This window comes from Lissotriton helveticus, chromosome 3_1 (genome assembly GCF_964261635.1).
Source record: "Lissotriton helveticus chromosome 3_1, aLisHel1.1, whole genome shotgun sequence".
NCBI lineage: Eukaryota > Metazoa > Chordata > Amphibia > Caudata > Salamandridae > Lissotriton > Lissotriton helveticus.
The window spans coordinates 1,793,465,559-1,793,490,026 of NC_136061.1; the positions used below are offsets into that span (position 1 = coordinate 1,793,465,559).

A 24,468-nucleotide genomic window follows, 5' to 3' on the forward strand; every position below is an offset into this window, starting at 1 on the left:
GTCATACAGAATGCTCTTGGAGTGAGTTGTTGGTGCTTCTTCCATATTTACATGCATTTTTATAGAACCTCTAAACCTTAAGGTGCCTAATCGCAAGGTTTAGTGACCTGGGAAAGGGGTGTTGCAGCTAATCTTGGTGAAGTATGAAGGGGTTCAGACACAAAGGCAGCAGCTTTTGGTGGGCAAATATGTACATTTCCAGAAGCAGATAGCTCCACTTCAATATGGCAAAAATGGTACTATGACAAAGAGTCCCTCTGCTGCTCGATACTTTTTCATTTTTACATTCTGAATGAGTGGTAGTGGATGATAAGCATATGGAAATATTCCTGACCAATTCATCGAGAGAACATTGCCCATGAATTGAGTGTGTGGGTACCTGGAAGCAAAGCTTTAACATTTTGTTTTCTAGCGGTTTCCCTGAGGTTGTACAATTGTTGGATGACCTAGATGTGGAGATCCTCTTAAGGTGTGTGCTGATGTGTCTGCTGAGCATGCCCACAAAGTCGCTGTTAGCTACCGAGAGGTGTTAGCAGGAGAGTAGGATCTGCTTACTATGGTTAGCCCCACTTTTTGCTGGTGTGTCACTGTTTCTCGACTTTAGTCTGGCTGGGGTCCAGCTAACCAGGACCCTAGCCTAGCTGCTTCCTTTCTAAAATGATTGCAGCCTGAAAAACTTGGTGAGTGTAAGCCCCCTTGTTTAGGCAGATAGTATGTAGTGGCCATGTTGCCTGCATGAATGAGCACTGTCTAGCTGTAAACTACTAGTGGAGCACTTTCTGAGCTGCCTTTCGGTTGAGAAAGCTGATGCATAGGCCTTGTAGCTTGGAAAACATTGGGACAGCATTTTATGCTAGCACATGTGTTCTCCCTCATTCCCGGTGAGGATGAAGTCAGTGTTAATTGTCCGTTGTGGCTAGGGGTCGAAAAATTACCTGTTCGGAACACGTTCTAGGTGTTCCACCATTTCAGTTTGCACCCTGGGCTCCACCCACCCTGGATCCTCCTTATGACCAGTCATTTATAACCACTGCCTCGCAGGGCACTCTTGCAGAAGATGCATATGAATACAAGCATTTAGTCCCATCTCAATACAAGATGCAATAATCTGCAACAGTTTCATTATCGTTCTCACTGTTAGAAGACACAAAGTCTGGTGAAGGGGAAGCCGAATTTAACATGTCATCACTCTCTTGATTCAGGTGTAGGCTTTGCCGGTCACTATTGACAATGACTTCCAAGAACCTTTGTGTCTGGTGGTGGAAAAGGTGAGATAGTTTGGCACGGAATATGAAGCCCAATGTACAGAGGAGTTGAAAAGATGGTTTCATCCGAGTGAGGCATTGCAATCATCCGATGCTCGACTCACTACTCCAGTTAAGAAATTACATTAATGCTGTTGTGCAGAAGATGTGGTAAAAACTCAAGAGACTGTGACACCAAATGGTAGAACTCTTCTGAACTAATAACGCTTTTGGCTTCCACAAACCTTAGGTACTTGTGGTGTGCCAAGAGAATGACAAGGGGAGAGCAGGTGTCTTTGAGATCAAGGGTTGCCATGTACTTCCCAAAACAGAGTGGAATAAAGTCTGGAAGAGTTATTGCCAGGAAGTGCCCTAACGATGTATTGCTTGAGTGGTCAGAGGTAGATTATTGGCTGAAACGGCCAGTCTTTCTTGGGGAATGAGAAAATACAGGGAAATAAATGCTCGGTTCTCACTGGTGCGGTGGGACAGATAGGACTTCCTATTTTTTGAACGATGCGTGCTCTTCTTCCTGTAGCATCCTTTGGTGATCTTGACTGCTGTAGTGCTAGTGTGGTGGAATATTGCTTGGTGGGTGTGAAACTCCAGGTAGTAGCCATGGGGGACAATGGAGAGTACCCACTTGTCTGACATTATTTACTTCCATTGGGGAATGTAACAATTAGCACTTTCAGGGGGTGCTTGAGTGGTCGGGGGAAATGCATAGGAAGTCACTGCTTGGAGGCAGAGATGCTCCTGGTTAGGGCAACTCTGCCTTTACAGAAACTATTGCTCCAGAGGTCCCCTCTAGAGCATCACTTGAATGACAGACTCTCCTGAAAGGGCAGTTGTGGCTTGTAGAGCGGGTGTTGTGAGGTTGCCTCTATCCTAACTCATGTGCATGCTTGCTGCTTAGAAACACTGACTTTGGAGGCTGGGTTTCGAGTAAACCCATGGCTTTTGCCATGTTCATATCTTGTACCTTGAATCCACCCATGTACCGAAAAGGTATTCTAATCGAACGAAACACTGACAAGATGCTGTTGTACTTGTAGCCAGGTATGAAGGAGAATGTAGATGTTTGTTTCCCTGGTAGCATCGTCAGCTGTGTCTAGGGTGCACGAAATGGTGGCATTAGAAATATTTCATCCTTTCTGTATAATCTCTGTTCCACATGTTTTGTAAACAGCTTTACTAACTTCTCTCTCTTCTTCCTATGGCATCTGTAATACATTGAACACAACCCAATAGAGATGACTGTGAACCATTGTGTAGTGGCCACCACTGTTAATTGCATGCCTGCAGCATCAATTTACTTGCTTTCATTGTCAGCTGGAGGGGTGTCCATTGTATCCTGAGTGAAAGTCCTTATGAGTGTGATATGCAGAATAAGTGAATCTGATGGGACAAAGCCTTATGAAAGCCTTATTTAGATGGGGTCATCTAGCATCGATTTGTACTACTTCGAGGCTATGTGATGCAACTCTCGCTTTGACGGAGTCCTCCTATACCACATAAAGCTTGCCTTTCTGATGGTCTGCCACACGCTGGATGACTGCATGGTATACAACAGTTTCGTCAGTTGAGGATGGCTGGCTTCTTAAGACACTGCCCCGAAGTTGGGCCGCCTGGCAGTTCCAGATTGTGTTGGGCATCCATGGGTATTGGGTCCTCATAAGGGTATGGCAGATCTGCAGGGGACTCCTGATCAGAGTCTGCATGAACCGTCTGCGCTGAGAATAGGGACTCAAAATGCGGCAGTGCAGGTAGTGGCATGGGGTTCCTAGATTATGGCTTCAACAAGATTGCCTCCTGTAGATCTGGCGGTTTCTAGTTGGCAATGGTATACACCTTTGCCCAAATAGGGACCCTTGCTTCTAAGTCAGGATAAGGGGATTACACTACTGGATAACCCTGCTCACCCCCTTGGTAGCTTGGCACAAGCAGACAGGCTTATCTCAGAGGCAGTGTGTAAAGCATTTATGAATATACACAGTAATACAGTGAAAACACTACAGATGGACAACACAGGTTTTTTAAAAATAAGTATTCTTTATATAGACTTAACACAATACTACAAACGACAAAAATCCAGAATACTGTACTTAAGATTGACTTAAAGATGGTAAAAGTTACTTAGTTCAAGTTGGTGATAAGTGCAACAAAGTTCTCAACAAAGTACCTGGATGCGCAATGCAAAATGAACAAAAGGCTCACAAAAGGGGAGATGCGTCCGTTTCGTGGTCCGGGGGAGATGATGCGTCGTGCCTCAATGCTTGCGCCGAGTAGGTGATGTGTTGTGATCCTTACCGGTGCGGGGATGCTGCGTAGGTTCTCGGCCTGCGGTCCAGTTGCGATGCGCAAAATGGCACCTCATTGCAATACGACAATCCTGGTGCGATGCGAGAAGATGGCTCCCTTGATGTGACGATGTGATGACGATGCGTAGGCGCCTTGGCAGACTCGCGACAACTCTGTACTTTGGAGCCACAACAGTCCCTGCGACACGCTTCTCCGGTGATGCAATGGCAACTCTCTCAATGGCGTCACGCTTCTTCGGTGACGCGACAGCAGGCAGCTTTCGACGAAGACACGCTTTCTGGGAGATGAGGCGGCATGCTTCTCCGCCGGTGCGTCAATTTCAACTGCGGCGGCACGCTTCTTCTCGTTCTGTCGCGCTTCCAGCTCCCAGGGACAAACAGGCTTCTGCAGTTAGAATTCCCAGCAAGGATTTCAAGGGGGAGCTGGAGATGAAGTATTTGTCCCTGAGACTTCAGCAGGAGGCAAGAACAAATGCAAGCCCTTGGAGAATATTCTGTAGATGATGAAAGTCCTTAAAAAGTTCCTTCTCCTTTTCCTTGGTAAAAAAGAAACCACTGCAGGCCAACCCAGCAAACATCACACTGGCAGAGGGGCAGTACAAACTCCTGCAGCTTCCTTGGTTCTTCTCCTTGGCAAAAGGTTTCTTGTTCCCAGAAGTGATCTAAAGTTCTTGGGTCGGAGTCCCAATATTTATACCCCCAAATCCTTTGTCCTCTGTAGGCAGAGAGGCCTCTGCCTCGTCCAAACCAGTTCCCGAGCACTCTGTTTACAGGGCTCCTTCTTTACTTTCACAGTGCAGGGCAGAAACATCAGACCACCCACAGGAGGCGGAGCCAGCATTGTGGAGGGAAAGCACAGCCCTGGAGCACTTTATTGAAATGATTCCTTCTCTTCTTTCACAGTGCAGGGCAGAGACATCAGCCGCACCACAGGAGGTGGAGCCAGCATTGTGGAGGGAAGGCCCAGCCCTATTCAGGTCCTAGGTGCAACTCCTCCCTCCCATCTAAATGCAGATCTCCCTATTCACCACTGGGCTGACTCATACTGTCTCTTGGAATCCCAGAACCCTTCACTCAAACTCCAGACAAGGAATACACAGCCTAGCAGAGCCAGGCTTTGGATAGTTAGACGAGAAAGTACCTACTTTCTAAAAGAGGTATTTTCAAACACAGAATATTAAAACCAACTTTACTAAAATATGTATTTTATCATGCTGAGTTCAGGCATACTAGATTCGAATTTCCCCGAGTCAGTTAGGATTATAAGATGTAATAATCTATAAACACATTTCTGTGTAGAATAATTAACAAATCCTGTTTACTGTCACCCAATGAAGACATTTTGACATTCAGCCATTTAATTTATCCCTCTGATCCGTAAGACATGGGTGGAATTCTCCATACTAGATGGCCAGTGCACTTAGGATAGAGACGTAGCTCCCCTCGGAGACTCATCCTTATTTCTATAACTGGATTAAAAAACTACTCCCTTAATGGCCGCCGTCCCGGAGCTGGGGATGTAGTCCGTCATTGATGCCTAGTTACCTTAGAGAAGGATAGCGCGAGAAGACGTGCGACTGCCCCTCGTTACATATTTAAACCTGCGTCTGTAATATGGCCACCTTGGACGCTGGGCGAACGGACAATCTGTCGACCACCGCCGTGTTGAGAGGCGAATCGAGTGAGGGGAACTAGTAAGTACGACTAAGTCTCTAAAAATGTATTTAATACAGGACCCTGAACCTACGAGTCCACGTTGCACCGCTAATGCTTGTGCTTTATATATTCTTTTCTCGGCTAGACTTCTGCTATCATCTTGAATGAGCCGCCCTTGTAACCTGTGCCCGGTGGACATGTAATTGAAAATCGTCCGTGTGGCCCACCAAGCTAATTGAACCAGTAAGTCGAGTTGCGCCTTGTTATAATTGTGCAATAAATGCCCCGGGGTGGCTGTTATAACGGTGCATCGTCTGTCATTTGAGGTTTTTTGCCAGCCCCTTTGGTTTTTTGGTAACGAGAGTGCTGTTTGTGTTTGCATGACAAACTCGGCACTCTAACCTTTATATGTCGTATATATTTTTTATATAAAATAAACAGAGTTCTTACCCCATCTATTTTTCTAAATTTAGTTCCCCGTGATTTTTGGATGGAGCGACATGTATACGACAAACTTCAGGCCCTGATGGATCCCCCGAAGGCGAATTGATTGAAACTTGGTATCGCGAAAGGTAAATAAGATAACGAGCAGACTCGTGCTGTTTCCTAGACTCCACCCATTATCAGTAGGGAAGCCAAGAACCCTTGAGAAGCTGTACAAATCGTGATGTACTTTCCAGCGTTAATCCTGAGCAACCCCCTGATATAATGCTCAGTGCCTTTGATAAAAAACTACACTACCAACTATTAGGGGTTTTGTCACTTAAGATAGAATTGCATATTCTATAAATATGGCTTAAAGAATTCCATTTATTGTCTCTCGTTTGCCCATTAGCTCACGATTCTAGTGTAAAGGCCCCCCATCTTTTTGGTGCTTTATCTTATGACGTCCTGGTGTTCTTGACCCCAGAGTGGAGGCATCTGAATCTGCCCTCTGGAACTTGAAATAAGGTAAATTAAGGGCGATGAAGGTGGGGGACGGACTAGTATAGAGAGACTGTGAGGCCCTTCTTGACTAAATGTTCCCATTTACCAGCCTGGATTTTCTATTGGCGGACTAGTGGAGCCCCTGTCTGAACCCTTAGGGCCCTCTAAAAACCTTTTCTTATTGATGCTTGAATGCATGTTTGAATGAATGTTTTTTTTTTAAAAAAAAGAGTAATGGGTATGTGTAATCATATAGGGTTACCCGAGTTAGCTGGAGAGTACTGTGTGTCTTGTAGATCCTATGTGGACTACTGAGAGGAGACCTTATGACCTTTTGAACTAATGTTTGGAGTTGGAGCCAGGCCATACACACAAAAAAAATTATATAATGAGAGATAATATCAATACAGATTACAGTGAAGATGTATAACTTATGTAGTGTAACAATATGTGCTATTTTTGATTGTTTTTATGTATATATATATATATATATATATATATATATATATATATATATATATATATATATATATATATATATATATATATATATATTATTAAAGGGGCTTATAAAGCGCCTGGTGACGCCTCCCGGCGTGTCCCCGCGCTGTGGAGAAAGAATCTTAACCAGAAACCAAGGAGAGCAGGCTGATTAACAGGTAAACAAATGGGTCTTCAGCAGTTTCCTGAAGGAGGCCTCATTATTTTCTAACCTGATGGGTGTGGGGAGGGCGTTCCATTTCCTAGCCGCCAGAGTGCGGAAGGACTTGCCACCCATCCTGGCTTTTTTTATGCGCGATGTTTTAAGCAGCCCCATTCCCTCGGAGCGAAGGGTCCTATTCGGCTCGTAAGGTATAGCTAAGTCGGACATATAAGAGGGGGCTTTTTGATGGATGATCCTGTGACACCACAGGAGAGCTTTGAATAGTATCCTCTGTCCAATGGGTAGCCAGTGGAGGGAGGCCAAGGAGGGTTTAGAAGGAGCCCTACGGGGAAGTCTCAGCACAAGGCGTGCAGCTGAATTTTGCAGGACTTGCAGTTTTCTGATGTTTTTATCAGTTGTTCCCAACAGCAGTACATTGCCATAGTCTATTCGGGAGGTAACAAGTGCCTGAGTCATGGTCCGCCTGGAGTTCAGGGGGAGCAGATCCAGGGTGCGGTTAAGAGTTTTCATGACTCCAAAGCACTTGCCTACCGTTTTTTTGACATGGCTGTCATACGAGAGCTTATTGTCTATCCAGACACCCAAGTTCTTCGCTTCTTTACTAGGATTAGGTAGGGGTCCCAAACTAGCGGGCCACCAGTCCTTTGTCCACATAGTGTCTCTTCCTCCTATTACAAGTACCTCCGTTTTTGTACCATTTAATTTGAGGCAGTTTTCATTCATCCAGGCTGCCAGTTTACTCATGCAGGATTTGAAGTTATCAGCCTCAGAGGAGGGTGCTTGAGATAGGGAGATCAGCAGTTGGGTATCGTCGGCGTAAGAGACTAGCTCTACGCCGAACGATTGTACCACCTCTGCCAGAGGAGCCATGTACAGATTGAACAGGGTGGGACTCAGGGCAGAGCCCTGAGGTACCCCCTGTTCCAGTGTCATACTATCAGAGAGGAAGATCCCTCTTTGGACCTGAAAGCTTCTGTTGGTAAGAAAAGCCTTCAGCCATCCCAGAGCCTCTTTGATAACACCCGCTCGGTTTAGACACTGTAGCAAGGTGTAATGAGCTACAGTGTCAAACGCGGCACTTAGGTCTAACATGATAAGGGCCATAGTCTTGCCTTCATCGGCTCCCTCCCGCAGGGTTTCGGTAGCTCTCAGGAGAGCTGTTTCAGTGGAGAATCTTGGTCTGAAACCGGACTGAGATGTATGAAAGGCATTTTGGGCTTCCAGATGTGCCATAAGTTGGACATTGGCGATTTTCTCTGCTAGCTTAGCCAGATAAGGTAGCAGGGAGATGGGACGTAGATTCTCTAACAGATCCTGACTCACATTGGGGTTTTTTTTGATGGGGAGGAGTATGGCTTTCTTCCATACTGCAGGTAGACAGGCATTGGAAAAGGAGAGTTGCAGTATGTGTCTGAAATGGGGCTCTAAGACTGACAGACTAGCTGCTAAAATTTTCGGAGGCGCAGGATCACTTGGAGAGCCGGATTTGATGCTTTTGCAAGTAGATATTAGAATGTCGGCAGAGGGAACAGAGAAAGCGTCTAGATGAAATTGAGCGCTTATATGATCTTTACTTTCTACAAAATCAATACCAGACACTTTACTTCCAGAAAAACTTGCATATATGTTCGCGATTTTGCCAGAAAAATAATTGGCGATTTTATTGCAAGTTTCCACAGAATCATTGTGGGAGGCAGGGCTGGAATCAATTATTGATATTTCCTTAAATATCTGAAAAAGCTCCTTCGAGGAGTTCTCAGCTTCCTGAATCCGGTCATTGTAATGGGAAGCTTTGGACGCTCGTATCTTTTTGTTGTATTCTTTTTGTGCGGCTTTGTAGCGGATTTTGATTACCGGACAGAAATTTTGACGCCATTCTCTTTCAAGCTTTTTGCAAGCAGTTTTGGCGCTTTGAAGCTCCTGACTAAACCAAGGGGCCGATTTACTTTTCCTCGTGGCATTAGTCATAGTGCGTTTGGGGGCAGTGCTGTCAAGGGCTTTAGTGATGCATGTTTGCAGGTGATTATATGCTGAATCACATTCCAGACCTTTCGGTGGTCCAGCCTCTTGGAGGATTTTAGTGAAGGAGTCTATGGAAAAAAAATTCCATTTCCTACATGTGTATTGCTGTAAATTTTGTTTATGATGTTCATTACCGTCCATTTGGAATAATATAGGGATGACAAAGTGATCGGACCAAGGTATTGGCTGGTGAGGTAGAGTTTGAACTCCCTTCCAGTTCCCAAATACAGGGTCTAATAGGTGTCCTTGTTGGTGTGAGGGTTCGGAGTTTTTTAGCTCTAGTTGTAGGGAGCGTAGCTCAGCTATAATATCTGTCGCCTCCTTATCTGAGGGATCCTCAAAATGGACATTAAGATCGCCTAGTACCAGTAAGCGATTTTTTCTGAGAGCAAGATGGGTAAGGGACTCCATGAGAGTGGGAATAAAATCGTAGATCCTACCAGGAGGACAGTACATAAGGATACCAGAAAGAGAGTGATTAGGCCCTATGATTATGGTGAAGGAGCCGGCTTCACTATGGTCAACAGAAGTCGGAGAGAGGGTGCATTCAATGGGTGCTTTAGTGGCGATAGCAATGCCGCCTCCTCTACCCTCCTTTCTATCCAATCGTGATAAGGAATAGCCAGGTGGTAGGGCCTGAATAATGTCAGGATCTGAGTATTCGTCCAGCCAGGTTTCCGTGAGAAACAGAATATCAATATTATCATCTTCAAGTAGATGAAATATCTCTACACGGTGTTTCCGCATGGATCTGCAGTTCAATAAAGCTGCCTTTACTGTGCTTGTGGCTTTGCCAAGAGTCACGTTAGTCAATGGCGTAAACGTACATGCGCTACAGTTCTTCATCGATAGTGCACTCATGTCATGCTTGCAGCACAGGGGAATATGGTGCTTTAGGTTTAACAGTTCTTGTCTGCCATACCTTATGATCACGGGTGTAGGAGAGCCAGGGGTTTTGGCCCCGCGCCCCGTCCGGCCGCAGACGGGCGCAGACGGGCTGGACTTTGGCTCGACTTCGGCTCGCTTCCGGCGCGCCCGCTGCACGCGTCCGCTGACCCAGACACATTTATAGGGGGAGCGGGGGTCGCTAGAGCGCTGAGCTGTGAGCCCTGAACCCGGAAGTGCTGGGCTCCTCCTCACCCTCCGCTCAAACGCCCATGATTGGACGCGGCGGAACAGGGCGGGAGTGGGCGGACTACGTGGATTCCCCAAGCTCTGACTCAGCCTGGAGATGAGGTGGGGTGCAGGTATAGTGCAATACAATTTTCAAATTCAATTACAGTTTTAAAATATCAGTATCAACATACACGATAACGTTTTTAAAAAGCCTCAGTCGCAACAATTAAAAACAGCGCGCTAGAAGTGCAGCGCTATCCGTGCAGCTGATAACACCCAAAGCGCTAAGTAGATTGAGTCTGCCTCTGCCACCGGCAAGACTCTTCTCCACAGCGCGAGTGCGCTTTACCTGGACTTTAAATAGTAACCACGCACAGTGTCGCTAGAGCGCTGAGCTGTGAGCGCTGAACCCGAAAGTGCTGGGCTCCTCCTCACCCTCCGCTCAAACGCCCATGATTGGACGCGGCGGGAGTGGGCGGACTACGTGGATTCCCCAAGCTCTGACTCAGCCTGGAGATGAGGTGGGGTGCAGGTATAGTGCAATACAGTTTTCAAATTCAATTACAGTTTTAAAATATCAGTATCAACATACACGATAACGTTTTTAAAAAGCCTCAGTCGCAACAATTAAAAACAGCGCGCTAGAAGTGCAGCGCTATCCGTGCAGCTGATAACACCCAAAGCGCTAAGTAGATCGAGTCTGCCTCTGCCACCGGCATATATATATATATATATATATAGACATGTTTGTTTTTGTATTCACAGTGGTGTCCCCCCCCACACATTGGTACCTCTCTGCCCTGACGAAGGTGCGGCCCCTGTGAGCCTTACACCGAAACGCGCGTCGGCGTGATTCTAGGGAGGGATGAATTTCCATCTGACAGATGTCTGGATCCTTCTGATTCTGCTCCTCACCAGTCAACCCCCCTTCTTTGTTACAATAACTCGATCCACCCTAGTTATTCCAACTGGCATTGATGTACCTCAGAATGGAATGCATGTTTGTTTGGTGCATGTTATGAATGGGATTTGATTGTGGATAGGTATGATGTGTGCGGGACTTTTAGTGCGACCTATTTAATTGTTTTGACATGTATATGTAATGTTTTTTTATCCCAGTGAGATTAGAGCTCTATACAAAAGTAACTAAATATTTAATAAAATAAAATGATTTTTTGAGAATATATACCGGTTTTGTGTATGTGTGGCTCCAATTCCTACTTGGTAGTCGTTTTGAAAAAGTAGGATCCCCCTGTGGGACCTATATATATCCCTGGGGCAGGGTTGTGGTTTCTTTTCTGCCGTAATAATCTAACTGCCCATTCTGGCCTACGGAGAACAGGTAGCCTTGCAATAGTGAATAACGAAAATGGCTGTAATTCACTATTAGGACAGGCCACACACACCAGGGCATGTCCTACCTTATACTTACAATGCACCCTGCCTTGGGCCTACCATAGGGGTGTCTGATATTAAGCAAAGGGAAGGTTTAGCGACTGGCAAGTGGGTGCACTGGCCAAGTTGACATGGCAGTTACAGACTGCACATAGGCCTTGTAATGGCAAGCCTGAGACACACTTTACAAGCTGCTTCTGTGGGTGGCACACCCAGTGCTGCAAGCCCACCGACAGCATTTAATACACAAGCTCTGGGCTCACATGGTGCACTGTACTTGGGTCTGACAAGTAAATCAAATAACCCAATCATGAAGTCTCTTATTAGTACATCAATTTAACATAGGGAGCACTTGCACTGTGGCAATGAATAGCAGTGGCACAGTGCCCGAAGCATATAACCAGCAAAAACATATCAAAAACAGAGGAGGCAATCTGACAAAATGGAAGGGAGACTCAAGCCAATAATGCCAGGTCTAATACCTCCTCAATAGTGAGTTAATATTTTTTCATGTGAGGTTGACCAGTGGAGGTAGATATGCTATAATGTGACCAGAGACTGGGTCCATACAGAGCCTCCTCGGTCTTCCATTAACCTGCTCGCTTTAGTCTTCTGCTGGTGTTGGTTCACTTGGCATCAAGGCCAAGTTTGGTATCAGGGCTGCCTTTGGAGTCTACTTGGTTCAAACGTGGGCCGTGTAGACTGTGGGGCAGAGGTGAGGAGTTGCTACATTGAGATTCAAATTCAGGGTCTCCAGGCTGTCCTAGAGGCAATGTGGTCTTTCGGGGTGAGGATGGCTCAAGTGCAGTGGCCCGTGTGGACTGCTGAGGCCTCTGTGGATGTCTATAAGGGCTGATGCATGCCCTGGAGCTAAACCAAAGGGGATGATGGACAGAGTGTTGAACATTGCAAGCACTCACCCCCAGTCAACTGATCTGGGTTTAATCCATCATCATTCTTTAGCTCACTCCGCCATGCCAGTTCAGACATGGCCATATGCAAAACAGTCTGACCCTATGCCTCATGGGAACAGTCCAGCCCGAACTGCCAAGCCATGTCTTCCCTGGACCGGAAACAAGCATCCTGGGACCGGTTTCTGGTTAATCAGCCAGGCTAGCTTGAATCCAGTGGCAAAGTGAGCAAGGGACCCACGTCTGAGAGAAGGCTCCATTTAAGGTCGAATACCAGAAGTAAGTTCATCTAAATATGGTATCTGAGAAACATGTGTGGCCTTTGCCCTGGGCATGGGCATCAAGGGCCCTAGAGCAGGATATTCACTGAAGCTGGAGTTACTAGAAGATACACATTAGACCCGTCACCCTTAGGGTGGTCTTCCCGCAAACTATTTACCGTACTTCTCTATTTTTGCTGATCTTGTTGTTGATGGCCGTAGAACTATGCACACCGTAAATTAAATGCTACTAGAGGGCCAGCAGCAGCACCTACTATGCCACCAACTTAAGTAGCTTTTCAAACATGTTTCAAGCCTGTCACTGCAGCCAGTGGGTGCAGTTTTAAACTGGCATTTCTACCTGGCAAAATACAACTTTTGATAGGCCTAAACCTTTTCAAATACATATAGGTCACCCTTAGAGTAGTCCCTAAACAGCCCTTATGGCAGGATGCAGTGTATTTAAAAAGTTGGACATGTACCTTGAACTTTTACATGTCCGGATAGTGAAAAACTAATTTTAGCTTTTCACCATTGAAAGGCCAGCCTCTTCCATGGGAGAATATTGGGTTTCCTTATAACCTTTAATAAGTGGACATTTTTAATTGGGAGCAGGCAGCAATGCCGAGTTTGTTGTCTAAAGAATTGTAATTTGAAATACCCTTTAATAGTAAAGTCGGAATTAAATGACAAATTCTGAAAATGACACTTTTAGAAAGTTGCCATTTTCTTGTCCCACCTATTTGGTGCCTGAATTCTGCCTTCTGGGTCACATGACTAGGTGTACCTGCCAATTTGTCTCTGTGTATTGCTCCTGGGCAGTGAGACAAAAGGGGTAACTGTGTCGTAAAGATGGACCATCTCTGTCAGGATGAGGTGGAGGAGCGGTCATCTACCACATTTTGTACATCACAAAGACTCTGCCTCAGTACACTCATAAAGGGTTACACGCTACTTTTGTGTTCCCCCAGACAAGCTAGGGCCTGGACAGGGAGGGAAGAACCTCCCGACACCTCTGGGGGTAGAAAACTCTAGTAACCTCTCCGCCATAAATGCTGGCACAAAGTATAAGGAGTATATTACTTACCTTGTAAGCATGCTGCAGACTCTCATGCTATGCACACTCCTACCATCTAGTGTTGGTTCAGGACTCAACAACTTGCTTTTCTTGAAGAAGTCTTTTTATTGTTGAAGTGACATTAAGTCTCTTCCCCTTCGAGAGTATGTGCATGTTCAATGGCTCCACTGTTATTTTTTCCCACCATAATCGTAAGAATGGAGCTAGTGAAGATATTATATAAGAATGAATGTGTGTAATAAACTTAAAATATGTCAATATTTATATAATGTATAATATATGTAAATCTGATACCAGCATATGCCATCCGGGGAGGCGGTGGGGTGCATGTGAATCTGCAGCCCTACATGCTACAGATAGATGCTTATAAGGTAAGTAACACACTCCATTTGTGGCATTTGTTAGCTGCAGATACAAATGCTATGCAGAGACTTGAAAGCAGTACTTCTCTCGCAGGGGCTCTAGGCATCAGATGGTGCAGATGTTTGCAATAGTGTCCATTGGATTGTCTATCCCACACGAGATTGCTGACTTGCCTGGACATCTACACAATAGTGTTTAGTGAAAGTGAGCGGTTTCGACCAAGTAGCTACTTTACAAATATCAGCTAAAGGGGTCTTACCTAAGAAAGTCACTGAAGCGCCTTTCTGTCTAGTAGAATGTGCATGTGGAACTGTTGGTGAAGTTCCATTGACTTTAAGAAGCAAATTTAAATACATTTCACAATCCACCATAAAATAACTGCTTTAGAAATCGCAGCAACCTCATGCAGGGGGGTGTCTGAGGGGTCCATGGAGCCCCTTGTCTGTCCCCCAGAGGGCTGCCTTTAGGAGGCACAATGAAAGTGTGCCACCTTTTTTCGGCATGTGTGCCTCTGCATCCACGTCGGCAAAGAACTGCGGGCTCAGACAGAAAGTGAGTCCCTCCTTTGCATGGGGCCACACTCCCATGCAAATGAGGGAACGCTCGCTCATGATAGTGCTGGCACAACATGTGTGCCAGGGCGGTCTGTATTACAGCTAGGGACGCAAGCATCTGCGGCCCCTTCTGTAATACCATTGGGCCTCTGGGATGCTAAAAGCAGGCACACATGCCGGTTGTGCCCCCAGGGCAAAATATATAATACGGGCTCTGAACAAAGACTCACACATGCAGCTAATCCAAATGAGGCAATCACAGTGTCAACAACAAATTTTTTGAATACTCCATACAATAGAACCAGCGTAATTTGCCCTCTTTTCAAGAGTGTGTGCAATGAATATTTACGACGAAGTACAGAATAAGAACAAAAGCTAGCATTCACAACAAACATATATGCAATGCAACCCCACTTTTTGCACAAACCTGAATAAAATCCAAGGAAGATCGCTGAAAGGTTCATCAAAAGAAAGTAATAAATCGACTAACACTAGAACAGTCCCAATATTACAAAACCTACATTGTAAGATAAGCACTTGATAGAACATTTATTCATGGTGTGAAAACGGGGCTACAGACTCACATGGGGATGGTTGTACCAATACAAGGAGTTTCCAGTAAGGTGGCACCAGCATCGTTTCCAGCGCTGGGACATGAACCCAGGATTCTCTTTCTTCTTCCAGAGCCACCCATCACAGTCAGCTTGGCCTAGGTCTTTACAGGAAACACGGCGTCGACTCAGCCGGGTTGCCACACCTGCAAGGCAGGAGGAGCAAACAGGATTAAAGATACCTTACAAGGCTAAGCAATTGGTATGCACTGGTGACCAGCGAGCAATCAGCAGAGGTGAGGGCTTGGGCCAGACTATGTTGACCTTAACAGTACAACATGAAAAATAGCACATGGACCGCAGAAAAATGAGTACAGGTAGTTCAGATGTTTGTGCCCAAGGGACATTCCCAGGAGTCAGAGAAGGGTATGGAAGTGGCAAATAGGATAATAAGTAAGGATGCACGTCTCAATGACCTAGTGCAAGAAGCAGTACTAAGAGAACTTCAATTGGGGGGGGGGGGAGGGGGGGAATAAGGCAGGGGATAAACATTTGGAAAATGCCAGGGGCATGAGATGATATAATGTGGAGAAGGATGAGGGATTTCCAAGATGGGTATAATCGGAGACCCAGTGCAAGACGGGCATCAGGGATTCTTATGATATGGTGCTCAGGCTTAATCACTGTGAGGATTATGAAACTGACAACATATGGTAAGGGCAGAGCCATGTGTAGCAAGTGGGTACTAATGTGCGGGAGGGGAAGGCCTGGTAATTACCTTACATTGAGGATTGAGGGAAGGGAGAGATAATATTTAATACCACAGTGGGATCAAGGATTAGGTCACAGTTCATAGGAAATCTTCAATGTTATCGGACATAGATTTGCAGCACAAGGAGTAAGGGTAATGGTATTTACCCAGTAAGCATCTGTTCTTGGCATGTTGAGCTGTAGATTCACATGCTTTGCCTACTCCTGCCATCTAGTGTAGGGTCTGGATGTTTGCACCTTGTTGTCCTGGAAGAGTCTTCGAAGTATCACAAGATAGGTGACTCCTCCCCTGGACTACAGTGCGCATGGGCATCTTCTCCATCATCAGATTGTTTTTCGCCATTGTGGCAAAGATGGAGTATAGAAAAGTAAGAGCTGACCATGTAAGTACATGTTAAGAAATAACTCTGCAGCTGCGACAGGCACCGGGGAGGAGGGTTGGCGATATGTCAGCAGCCCTACATGCTAAGAACAGATGCATACTGGTAAGTAGCATATTCCGTTCGAGGCATGTGGGCTGCTGAATTCATATCTTGTGCATAGACTGTATAGTAGTAGCTCCTCTAGCGGTGGCCACCTGTACCAGCTGCAGCAATTTGAAAGAGTTTTAAGGACAGCCTGACCTACAGCAGCTTGCTGCTTTGCTATACAGTAGTGTTTGGTGAAAGTGTGTATGGTAGACCATGTAGCTGCCTTACATATATCTTCTAGAGGAATATTCCCTAGGAAAGCCATGGAAGCCCCCATTTTACGCGTTGAATGTGCTTTTGGGGGAACTGTTAAAGTGCGCTTAGCTTTTTGATAGTATATTTGAATGCATTTAACTATCCATCTGGCTATTCCTGAGATTGAGATGGGATTTCCCTTATGTTGTGGAGAAAAAGCTACGAATAGTTGCTTTGTTCTCCTAAATGATTTAGTCCTGTCAACATAATATAGCAGCGCTCTTCTCGCGTCTAATGTGTGTAGTGCTCTTTCAGCCGCTGTCTGCAGGTTTTGGAAGATTGATATGGAACGTGGATATCACTTTTGGCATGAATTTAGGGTTAGTACGAAGCACTACCTTATTGTTGTTTATTTGCATGAAAGGTTCCTGAATGGTTAGAGCCTGCAACTCGCTCCCTCTCCTGAGGGAAGTAATTGCAATGCCACTTAGGTTCCAGACTGGTGAAGGTGGATGTTTTGGAGGGATTATTCTTTTAAGTCCTTCCATAAAGGCTTTGATAGGTGGTAGCAGCTAGATGTAATCTTATGGAAGAGTATGCTAGATTGCATCTTTGAAGATGCAAGAGGTAACAGATAATGTTTTGGATAGAAGCATCTAATGGATTGATTTGGTTATTATTGCAATAAATTACAAATCTTTTCCATTTAGCTGCATAGCATGCTCTAGTAGTTGGGCGCCTTGCCTCCTTGATAATGTTCATGCAATCAGGAGGCAAGTTAAGGTATCCGAACTCTAAGACTTCAGGAGCCAGATCGCTAGGTTCATCTGATTGGGATCTGGATGCCTGATTTCTCCATGGTTCTGAGTTAAAAGACGTGGCGAGAGGCGCAGTCTTTGATAGGGAACTACTGAAAGTTCCAGGCCGTTGTGTACCATGGCTGTCTTGCCCATGTGGGAGCGACCAGGATCATTGTGAGTGACTGTTGGCGTAGTTTGCGTGCCACTAGCGGAATCAGTGGGGCTGGTGGAAAAGCGTACGCAAATCTGCCTGACCAGTTCATCCATATCGCATTGCCCTGTGACAACGGATGTGGAAACCTGGCACCAAAGTACTGGCATTTTGAGTTTTCTTTTGTGGCAAACAGATCTATCTCTGGATGCCCCCATTCTTGGAAGAATGGTTGGAGAACTTGAGGGTGAATCTCCAATTTGTGTAGCTGTTGACTGTGTCTGCTTAGCAGATCTGCTATTTGATGGTCTTTCCCTGGCAGGTGTTGTGCTAGGAGAAAAATGTTTTGGGGAATTGCCCATCTCCATATGCTCTGTGCTAGGGGAGATAGCTGTGGAGAGTGTGTCCCTCCTTGTTTCTGGATGTAATACATGACTGTCATGTTGTCCGTCCGGATCAACACAGCCTTGTTGTACAAGTATTTTTGGAATGCTTTTAGTGCCAGAAATACTGCTAGCAACTCCAAGTGGTTGATATGCAGTGTTCTCTGTTTGATTGTCCAGAGCCCCTGGACTGTGTATTGAAGTAGGTGGGCTCCCCAACTTGTCAGTGATGCGTCCGCTGTTAGTACTAATTATGGAACTGGCTCTTGGAACAGTCGCCCCTTGGAAAGGTTTTGTGGGTTCCACCACTGCAGAGAGCTGTTAGCGCGACTGTCTACCAACACTAGGTCTTTAAGTTGTCCTTGAGCTTGGTTCCACTGCCGTGCTAGGCATTCTTGCAATGGACGCATTTGAAGTCGGGCATGAGGGACAATGAATATGCCGGAGGCCATCATGCCTATGAGCTGCATGAACACTCGAGCAGGCAGAGTGTTGTGGCTGAAACTTCTTGAATGAGAGTTTGCAAGTTGTCTATCCTGGCTGGATTTGGATATGCCTTTGCTACCGAGGTATTTATTGTTGCTCCCAGATATTGCTGTATGTGGGAGGGCTGTAGGTGTGATTTTGGGTAATTTATGGAGAAACCCAGACTGTGCAGCAGCTGGAGTGTCTGAGACATATGGCTTGCACACTGCGCGTATGAGTTGGCTCTTATGAGCCAATCGTCTAGGTATGGAAACACATGTATGTGTTGCCTTCTGAGGTGTGCTGCCACTACCGCTAGACATTTTGTGAACACTCTTAGGGCTGTAGTTACCCTGAAGGGGAGAACTTTGAATTAATAATGTTGACCTTCTATTGTGAACCTGAGGTATTTTCTGTGAGCTGGATGTATAGGTATGTGAAAGTATGCATCTTTGAGGTCTAATGTAGCAAGGAAGTCGTCTTGCTGGAGCAACAGGAGTACCTGTTGTAGAGTAATCATATGGAAATGCTCTGAGAGTATGTCTTGATTCAATGGTCTGAGGTCTAGTATGGGTCTGAGGGACCCATCCTTTTTGGGAATTAGGAAGTATAGAGAGTATACTCCTGTTCCTTGGTGTTGAAGAGGGACTAGCTCTATGGCTCCCTTTTGTAGCATGGACATGACCTCTTGTTGTAGCAGCGTGATCTGTTCTTTGGACATAGGACGGTGTTTGGGTGGTATGTTGGGTGGAGTAGAAGTGAGTTCCAGGCAGTAACCGTGCTGGATAATTTGTCTCACCTACCTGACTGTGGTGATGGCGTTCCAGACTGGTAGGAATTGTGTCATTCTGCCTCCGACCGGTGTTGGGTGGTCTGGAGGGAGTGTGATGAAGTCACTGTTTGTTGGCAGTGGAGGCTCTGGTGTTATTGCCCCCCACGTCCCCTGCCTTTGTTATTGTTGCCCCTATAACCTCCTCTGTTGGAGCCTTTGTTAAAGGAGCTCTGTGTGTTACTTTTGAATGTAGAGGAAGTTTGTGATGTGTTTCCTCTTCCTGAGCCCCTGTAGGAGGAGCGACGAAAGGAACTTCTATGTTGTTGAGACTGAAGTGCGCCCATTGGCTTAGCAGTTTCAGTATCTTTTTTCATTTTGTCCAGAATGGTATCTACTGCAGGGCCAAACAGGAAATCTTGGTTAACTCTTTGGTTGAGGATGGTGGATTGCACCTCGTTCTTTAAACCAGAGATGCGGAGCCACGCATGCCTGCGTAGTAATACGCTAGTATTAATGGATCTGGCTGATGTATCAGCTGCGTCAAGGGCACATTTAATGGAAGCATTAGTTACAAATTTGCCGTCTTGTATGAGGTTGTTAGCTTGAGCTTTAAAAGGTTCTGGCAGGTGTTGAAGTAAACCTTCAAGTTGGTCATAATGTGCTCTATCGTAGCATGCTAATAGAGCTTGTGTGTTTGCAATCCTCCCGGAATTTGCGGCCTGTGAGGCTACTCTTTTGCCTGAGGCTTCTAAAATCTTAGACTCCTTGTCAGGAGGGGGAGCATCTCTTGTTTGTGAATTAGCTCTCTTTTGAGCGTTTGCTACTACCAGTGAGTCTAAAGGCAACTGGGATTTAATATAAGTAGGGTCTGTAGGTGCAGACTTATACTTTTTCTAAATCCTGGGATTGAGTACACGCGCTCTGGCTGGGTCTTTGAATATGTCTGGCGCATGTTTTAGTACCCCTTTTAACATAGGAAGTGTTTTTACACTTTTTTCAGAAGTAGGAAAAGTGTCAAATAGAAAATCTTCTATTGGGTCAGTGTGCATGTCTACATTGTGGTATTTTGCTACCCTATCTAGCAGTTGGTTGAAAATGATGGTGTCGTCAGTAGGCGATGGCTTTGTAGGGTATGGGGAGGTGTCAGGGATGGGTTGTGTGTCATATGGATCATTCTGGTCATCCCACGTGTTATCTTGTGCGTCAGGATCCTCTGGTTCTCCGAAATTATCCTGAGGATTTTCTCCCATGTTATATCCCTCATTATAATCTGAATGTGTAGGAGAGTAAGGCACAAAAGGCATGTTAGGAAAGAAAGGAGGAGTAAAAGGCCTTGAGGGAGATGTCCCGAAGTCTTTTTTCTTTGGAGGAACAGGGGAGGAAGTGTCCGTGTCCAATGGTCTCTTTTTCCGGTGGTAAACTGTAACGTGTCCTGTTTCAGGGTCTATGTACAGTTTAGATTGTTCCTCACTCACTGGATCAGGATGGAAGAGTTCTTCCTCGACTGTCCGTGGCCTTGGCGCTGATGTTTTTGGCTTAGTTACTTGTTTTTGAGTCTTTGGCTCGAGGGCCTTTTGTTGTGGAGCTTCTTTCGGCTCCGCTGCCGCTTTCGGGTCGGTGACCTGTTTCGGTTCGACGACTTTGTATCCGTCGACGTCCTTTGTAGGTTTTACTGTCTTTATTGGTTCGGCGACCACCTTTGGTTCGACGACCTGTTTCGGATCGACCGGAGTCTTCGGTTCGATTCGTTTGGGTGTTTGGGCGTGTTTTTTATGCTCAACTACCTTTTTCGGCTCGATGTTCTTGGTCGAGTCGACTGCTTTTTTCGGGTCGACAGGCTTTTTAGTATAATCTTGTTTTTGGTGATAGACACTCTTTTTAGGCTCGACGGCCGTCTTCGGGTCGAGTGTTCTTTTTGGATCAACGACCCTCTTTGGTTCAAGAGGTTTCGGCTCGATAACCTTTTTGGGTTGGACGGCCTTCTTTTGTTCGATACCTTTCTTCGGTTCGACGACCTTCTTGGGAAGAGTCCTGCTCGTTCCTGGGCTATCAGAAGGCATATGTTTGGTCTTCGGGGCTGAACCGGAAGGCGGGGTCTCTGAAGGAGTTTGTTGATCTCGGCTAAGGCCTTTAGGCGAGGCCTCGACCGGAGCCTTCTCTTTCGGTATAAGCGGGGTTGGGGGCTGGGAACTCACTTTTTGCCCCGGCGTGATCTGGTCATCGGAGTCAGACTGGTCCTCAACAGTGACGATTTCTAGATCCGAGTCCGCCGCTTCTGGGAGGTCGTGGTCGTCATCGAAGATGTCCTCCGGTTCCGGTGCTTGCCACTGCATCTCTTGCCTAGCACCCGTCGATTCCGGATAGTCTTTTTCGAACGGAATTGGGCACACGCTGGGCAATTTTGTTCGTTGTGATCTGGAGATAAGCACTTGTTGCATACTGAATGTTTGTCAGTATGTGGGAATTTGGAGTGGTATTGTGGGCACCTTTCCATCGCCGAAAGTTCCACGTGCCGGCGAAAAGGCCCAACGGCCCGCGCCGACGACCGGATCGAGATGGAAAGCTTGATCGAGTCAAGAAGTACCTAGCGAGAACAATACAGTCGAGATAGAAGGCCTTTTGGCCTTAGAAAGTAGTTTAATTTCGGTTCCGAAGTTGGAGTAGAGGAATAACATCCGAACCCAATGGCAGAAAAAAACAATCAGACGATTGAGAAGATGCCCACGCGCACTGTAGTCCAGGGGAGGAGTCACCTATCTCATGATACTTCGAAGACTCTTCCAGGACAAGAAGGTGCAAACATCCGGACCCAACACTAGGCGGCAATCTATGCACAAGATATGAATTCAGCAGCCCACATGCCTCGAACAGGTGATTTCTCCTTTCGGTGATAATGCGCATGGGCATCAACTCCACTGTTCGATTGTTTCCCTGCAAGCGGGTGAGAATGGAGTAAGTAAGGGTAGTATAGAGATGTCCAGGTGTATAAATATATAATGAAGAACTGCAACAACTACAGGTACCCGGGGAGGGGGGTGGGCACATGTGAATCTACATCTCTACAAGACAAGAACAGATGCTTACTGGGTAAGTAACATCCGTTCAAGGCATGTGTGCTGTAGATACACCCGCTTTGCATTGACTATAAAGCAGCATACTCCCAAAGCAGTAGCTAACCTGTAGATGTTGCAGTTGTTTGGAACAGTGTTTTAAGTATTGCTTGGCCTACATTAAGCTGTTGTGGTGCGAACACATCTATGCAATAGTGTTTAGTAAATGTGTGTGGTGGAGACAATGTAGCTGCTTTACATATGTCAGCTAGATGGATGTTACCTAAAAACGCCATAGAAGCTCCTATTTTGCGAGTGGAATGTGCTTTATGGGGTATCTTTCAAGTCCTAATGGCTTTAGCATAGCATGTTTGGCTGCATTTAACAATCCATCTCGCAATACTAGATTTAGAGATAGGACTGCATTTATGAGGTTGAGCAAATGCTACAAACATTTGTTTTGTGAAAGTCCTTTGTCCTATCTATGTAGTATAATAATGCTCTTTTTAATGTCAAGCGTGTGAAGAGCGCGTTCTGCTATGGACTCAGGGTGAGGAAAGAAAACTGGTAACTCAACTGATTTGTTTATATGAAAAGCAGAATCTACTTTGGGAAGGAATTTGGGGTTGGTACGGAGAACTATACTGTCTTTGTGTAGCTGAAAGAAAGATTCTTCTATCGCCAATGCCTGTAGCTCACCAACTCTCCGCAGTGATGTGATAGCAATGAGGAAAGCTATGTTCCATGAGAAGAACTGTAAAGGGCATTTGTGTAATGGTTCAAAAGGTGGACCCATGAGCCTCGTGAGGACAATGTTGTGATTCCATACTGGGGCAGGAGGTATCCTTGGTGGTATTACCCTTTTTAATCATTCCATGAAGGCTTTGATTACTGGAACTTTGAACAGTGACAGATATCACCTATTTTGTAAGTATGCAGCCATAGCTGCAAGGTGCAAACCAATAGATGTTTAAGCCAGTCCTATTTGTTGTAAATGAAAAAAACAATGTTTTGTATAGATGCATCTAAAGGATTGATTTTGCTGTTGTTGCAATATACAGCAACTCTTTTCCATTCTGCAGCATAGCAAGCTCTGGCGGTAGGCTTTCCTGCTTCTTTTAGAATATTCATACTGCCTGGTGGTCAATTTGAGTAACCAAACCCTCTGACTTTAGGAACCAGATCACTAAATTTAGTTCTTTGGGATTTGTATGTCTGGTTTCTCCATGGTTCTGTTGGAGGAGACAGGAGTTCAGGTGCAGTATTTGATGTGGAACTAGTGGACAGCTCCAAAATTGTGGTGTACCATGGTTGACGAGCCCATGTGGGAGCCACCAGAATTAGTGTGAAGGATGTTTGTCTGAGCTTCCGAACCATCCATGGAATGAGCGGGAGAGGCAGTAAAGCTTAGGAAAATATCCCTGATCAGTTAATTCATAGGGGATTGCCTTTTGATCGCGGATATGAATGCCTGGAGCGGAAGTTTGGGCATTTTGCGTTTTCGGCTGTGGCGCATAGGTCTATTTGTGGGAATCCCTACTGTTGGAAGTACAGAAGGAGATCTTGGGGGTGAAGTTCCCACTCACGAATTTGTTGCCTTCTACTGAGGAGATCGGCAATTTGATTGTTTACTCCTGGGAGATGTTCTGCCAGAAGATAAATCTTGTGATGGATCCAAGTTCCAAATGGCTAGAGCGAATGTTGACAGTTGGTGCGTGTGTCCCATCTTGCTTCTGCAGGTAGTACATTGTGGTCATGTTGTCCGTCTGGACTAGGACAATTTTCGCAATGAGATGAGTTTGACAGCTAAGAGCTCTAGATAGCTCTAGATACAGGATGTGGAGAGTTTTCTGCTGGTTGCTGCTCCACATGCCTTTTATTGTGTGATCTTTTTGGTGAGCCCCCCAATCTGTTAGAGATATGTCTGCTGTGAGCACTATCTGTGGAACAGGGTTGATGAAAGGCCGGCCTGATACGTTTTGTGGGTTTCACCACTGCAGAGAACAATGTGTACGGCCGTCTACTAACACTAGATCAGTTAATAGACCCTGTCATTGATTCCACTGACGTGCTAAGCACTCTTGTAGGGGTGCATGTGAAGCCTTGCATGGGGTACAATTGCTATGCAAGACGCCATCATTCCCAGTAGCTGCATGAACATTCTGGCTAGTAATTGTTGGTTGGGCAAAAACTGTTGAATGGTAGCCTGAATATTGTGTATTCTGGCTACATTGAGAAAGGGTAGAGCATTGACTGACTAGAGTGGCTCCTAGATAAGACTGCATCTGTGAAGGATGCAGGTGACACTTGTGCATTGATGGTGAAGTCCAATCAATGAAGTAGATCTAT

The 24,468-nt window shown here is 45.7% G+C and overlaps 1 protein-coding gene across 1 annotated transcript in view; it reads right to left on the reverse strand.

The window, feature by feature from the left end:
• The window catches only part of CNKSR1 (connector enhancer of kinase suppressor of Ras 1), a 424,353-nt gene that overhangs the window by 145,523 nt on the left and 254,362 nt on the right, over window positions 1–24,468 (reverse strand). Inside the window, exon 14 of the mRNA XM_078682672.1 lies at window positions 15,096–15,268. Coding sequence (XP_078538798.1) covers window positions 15,096–15,268 — 173 coding nt within the window. The remainder of the gene's footprint in view (window positions 1–15,095; window positions 15,269–24,468) is intronic.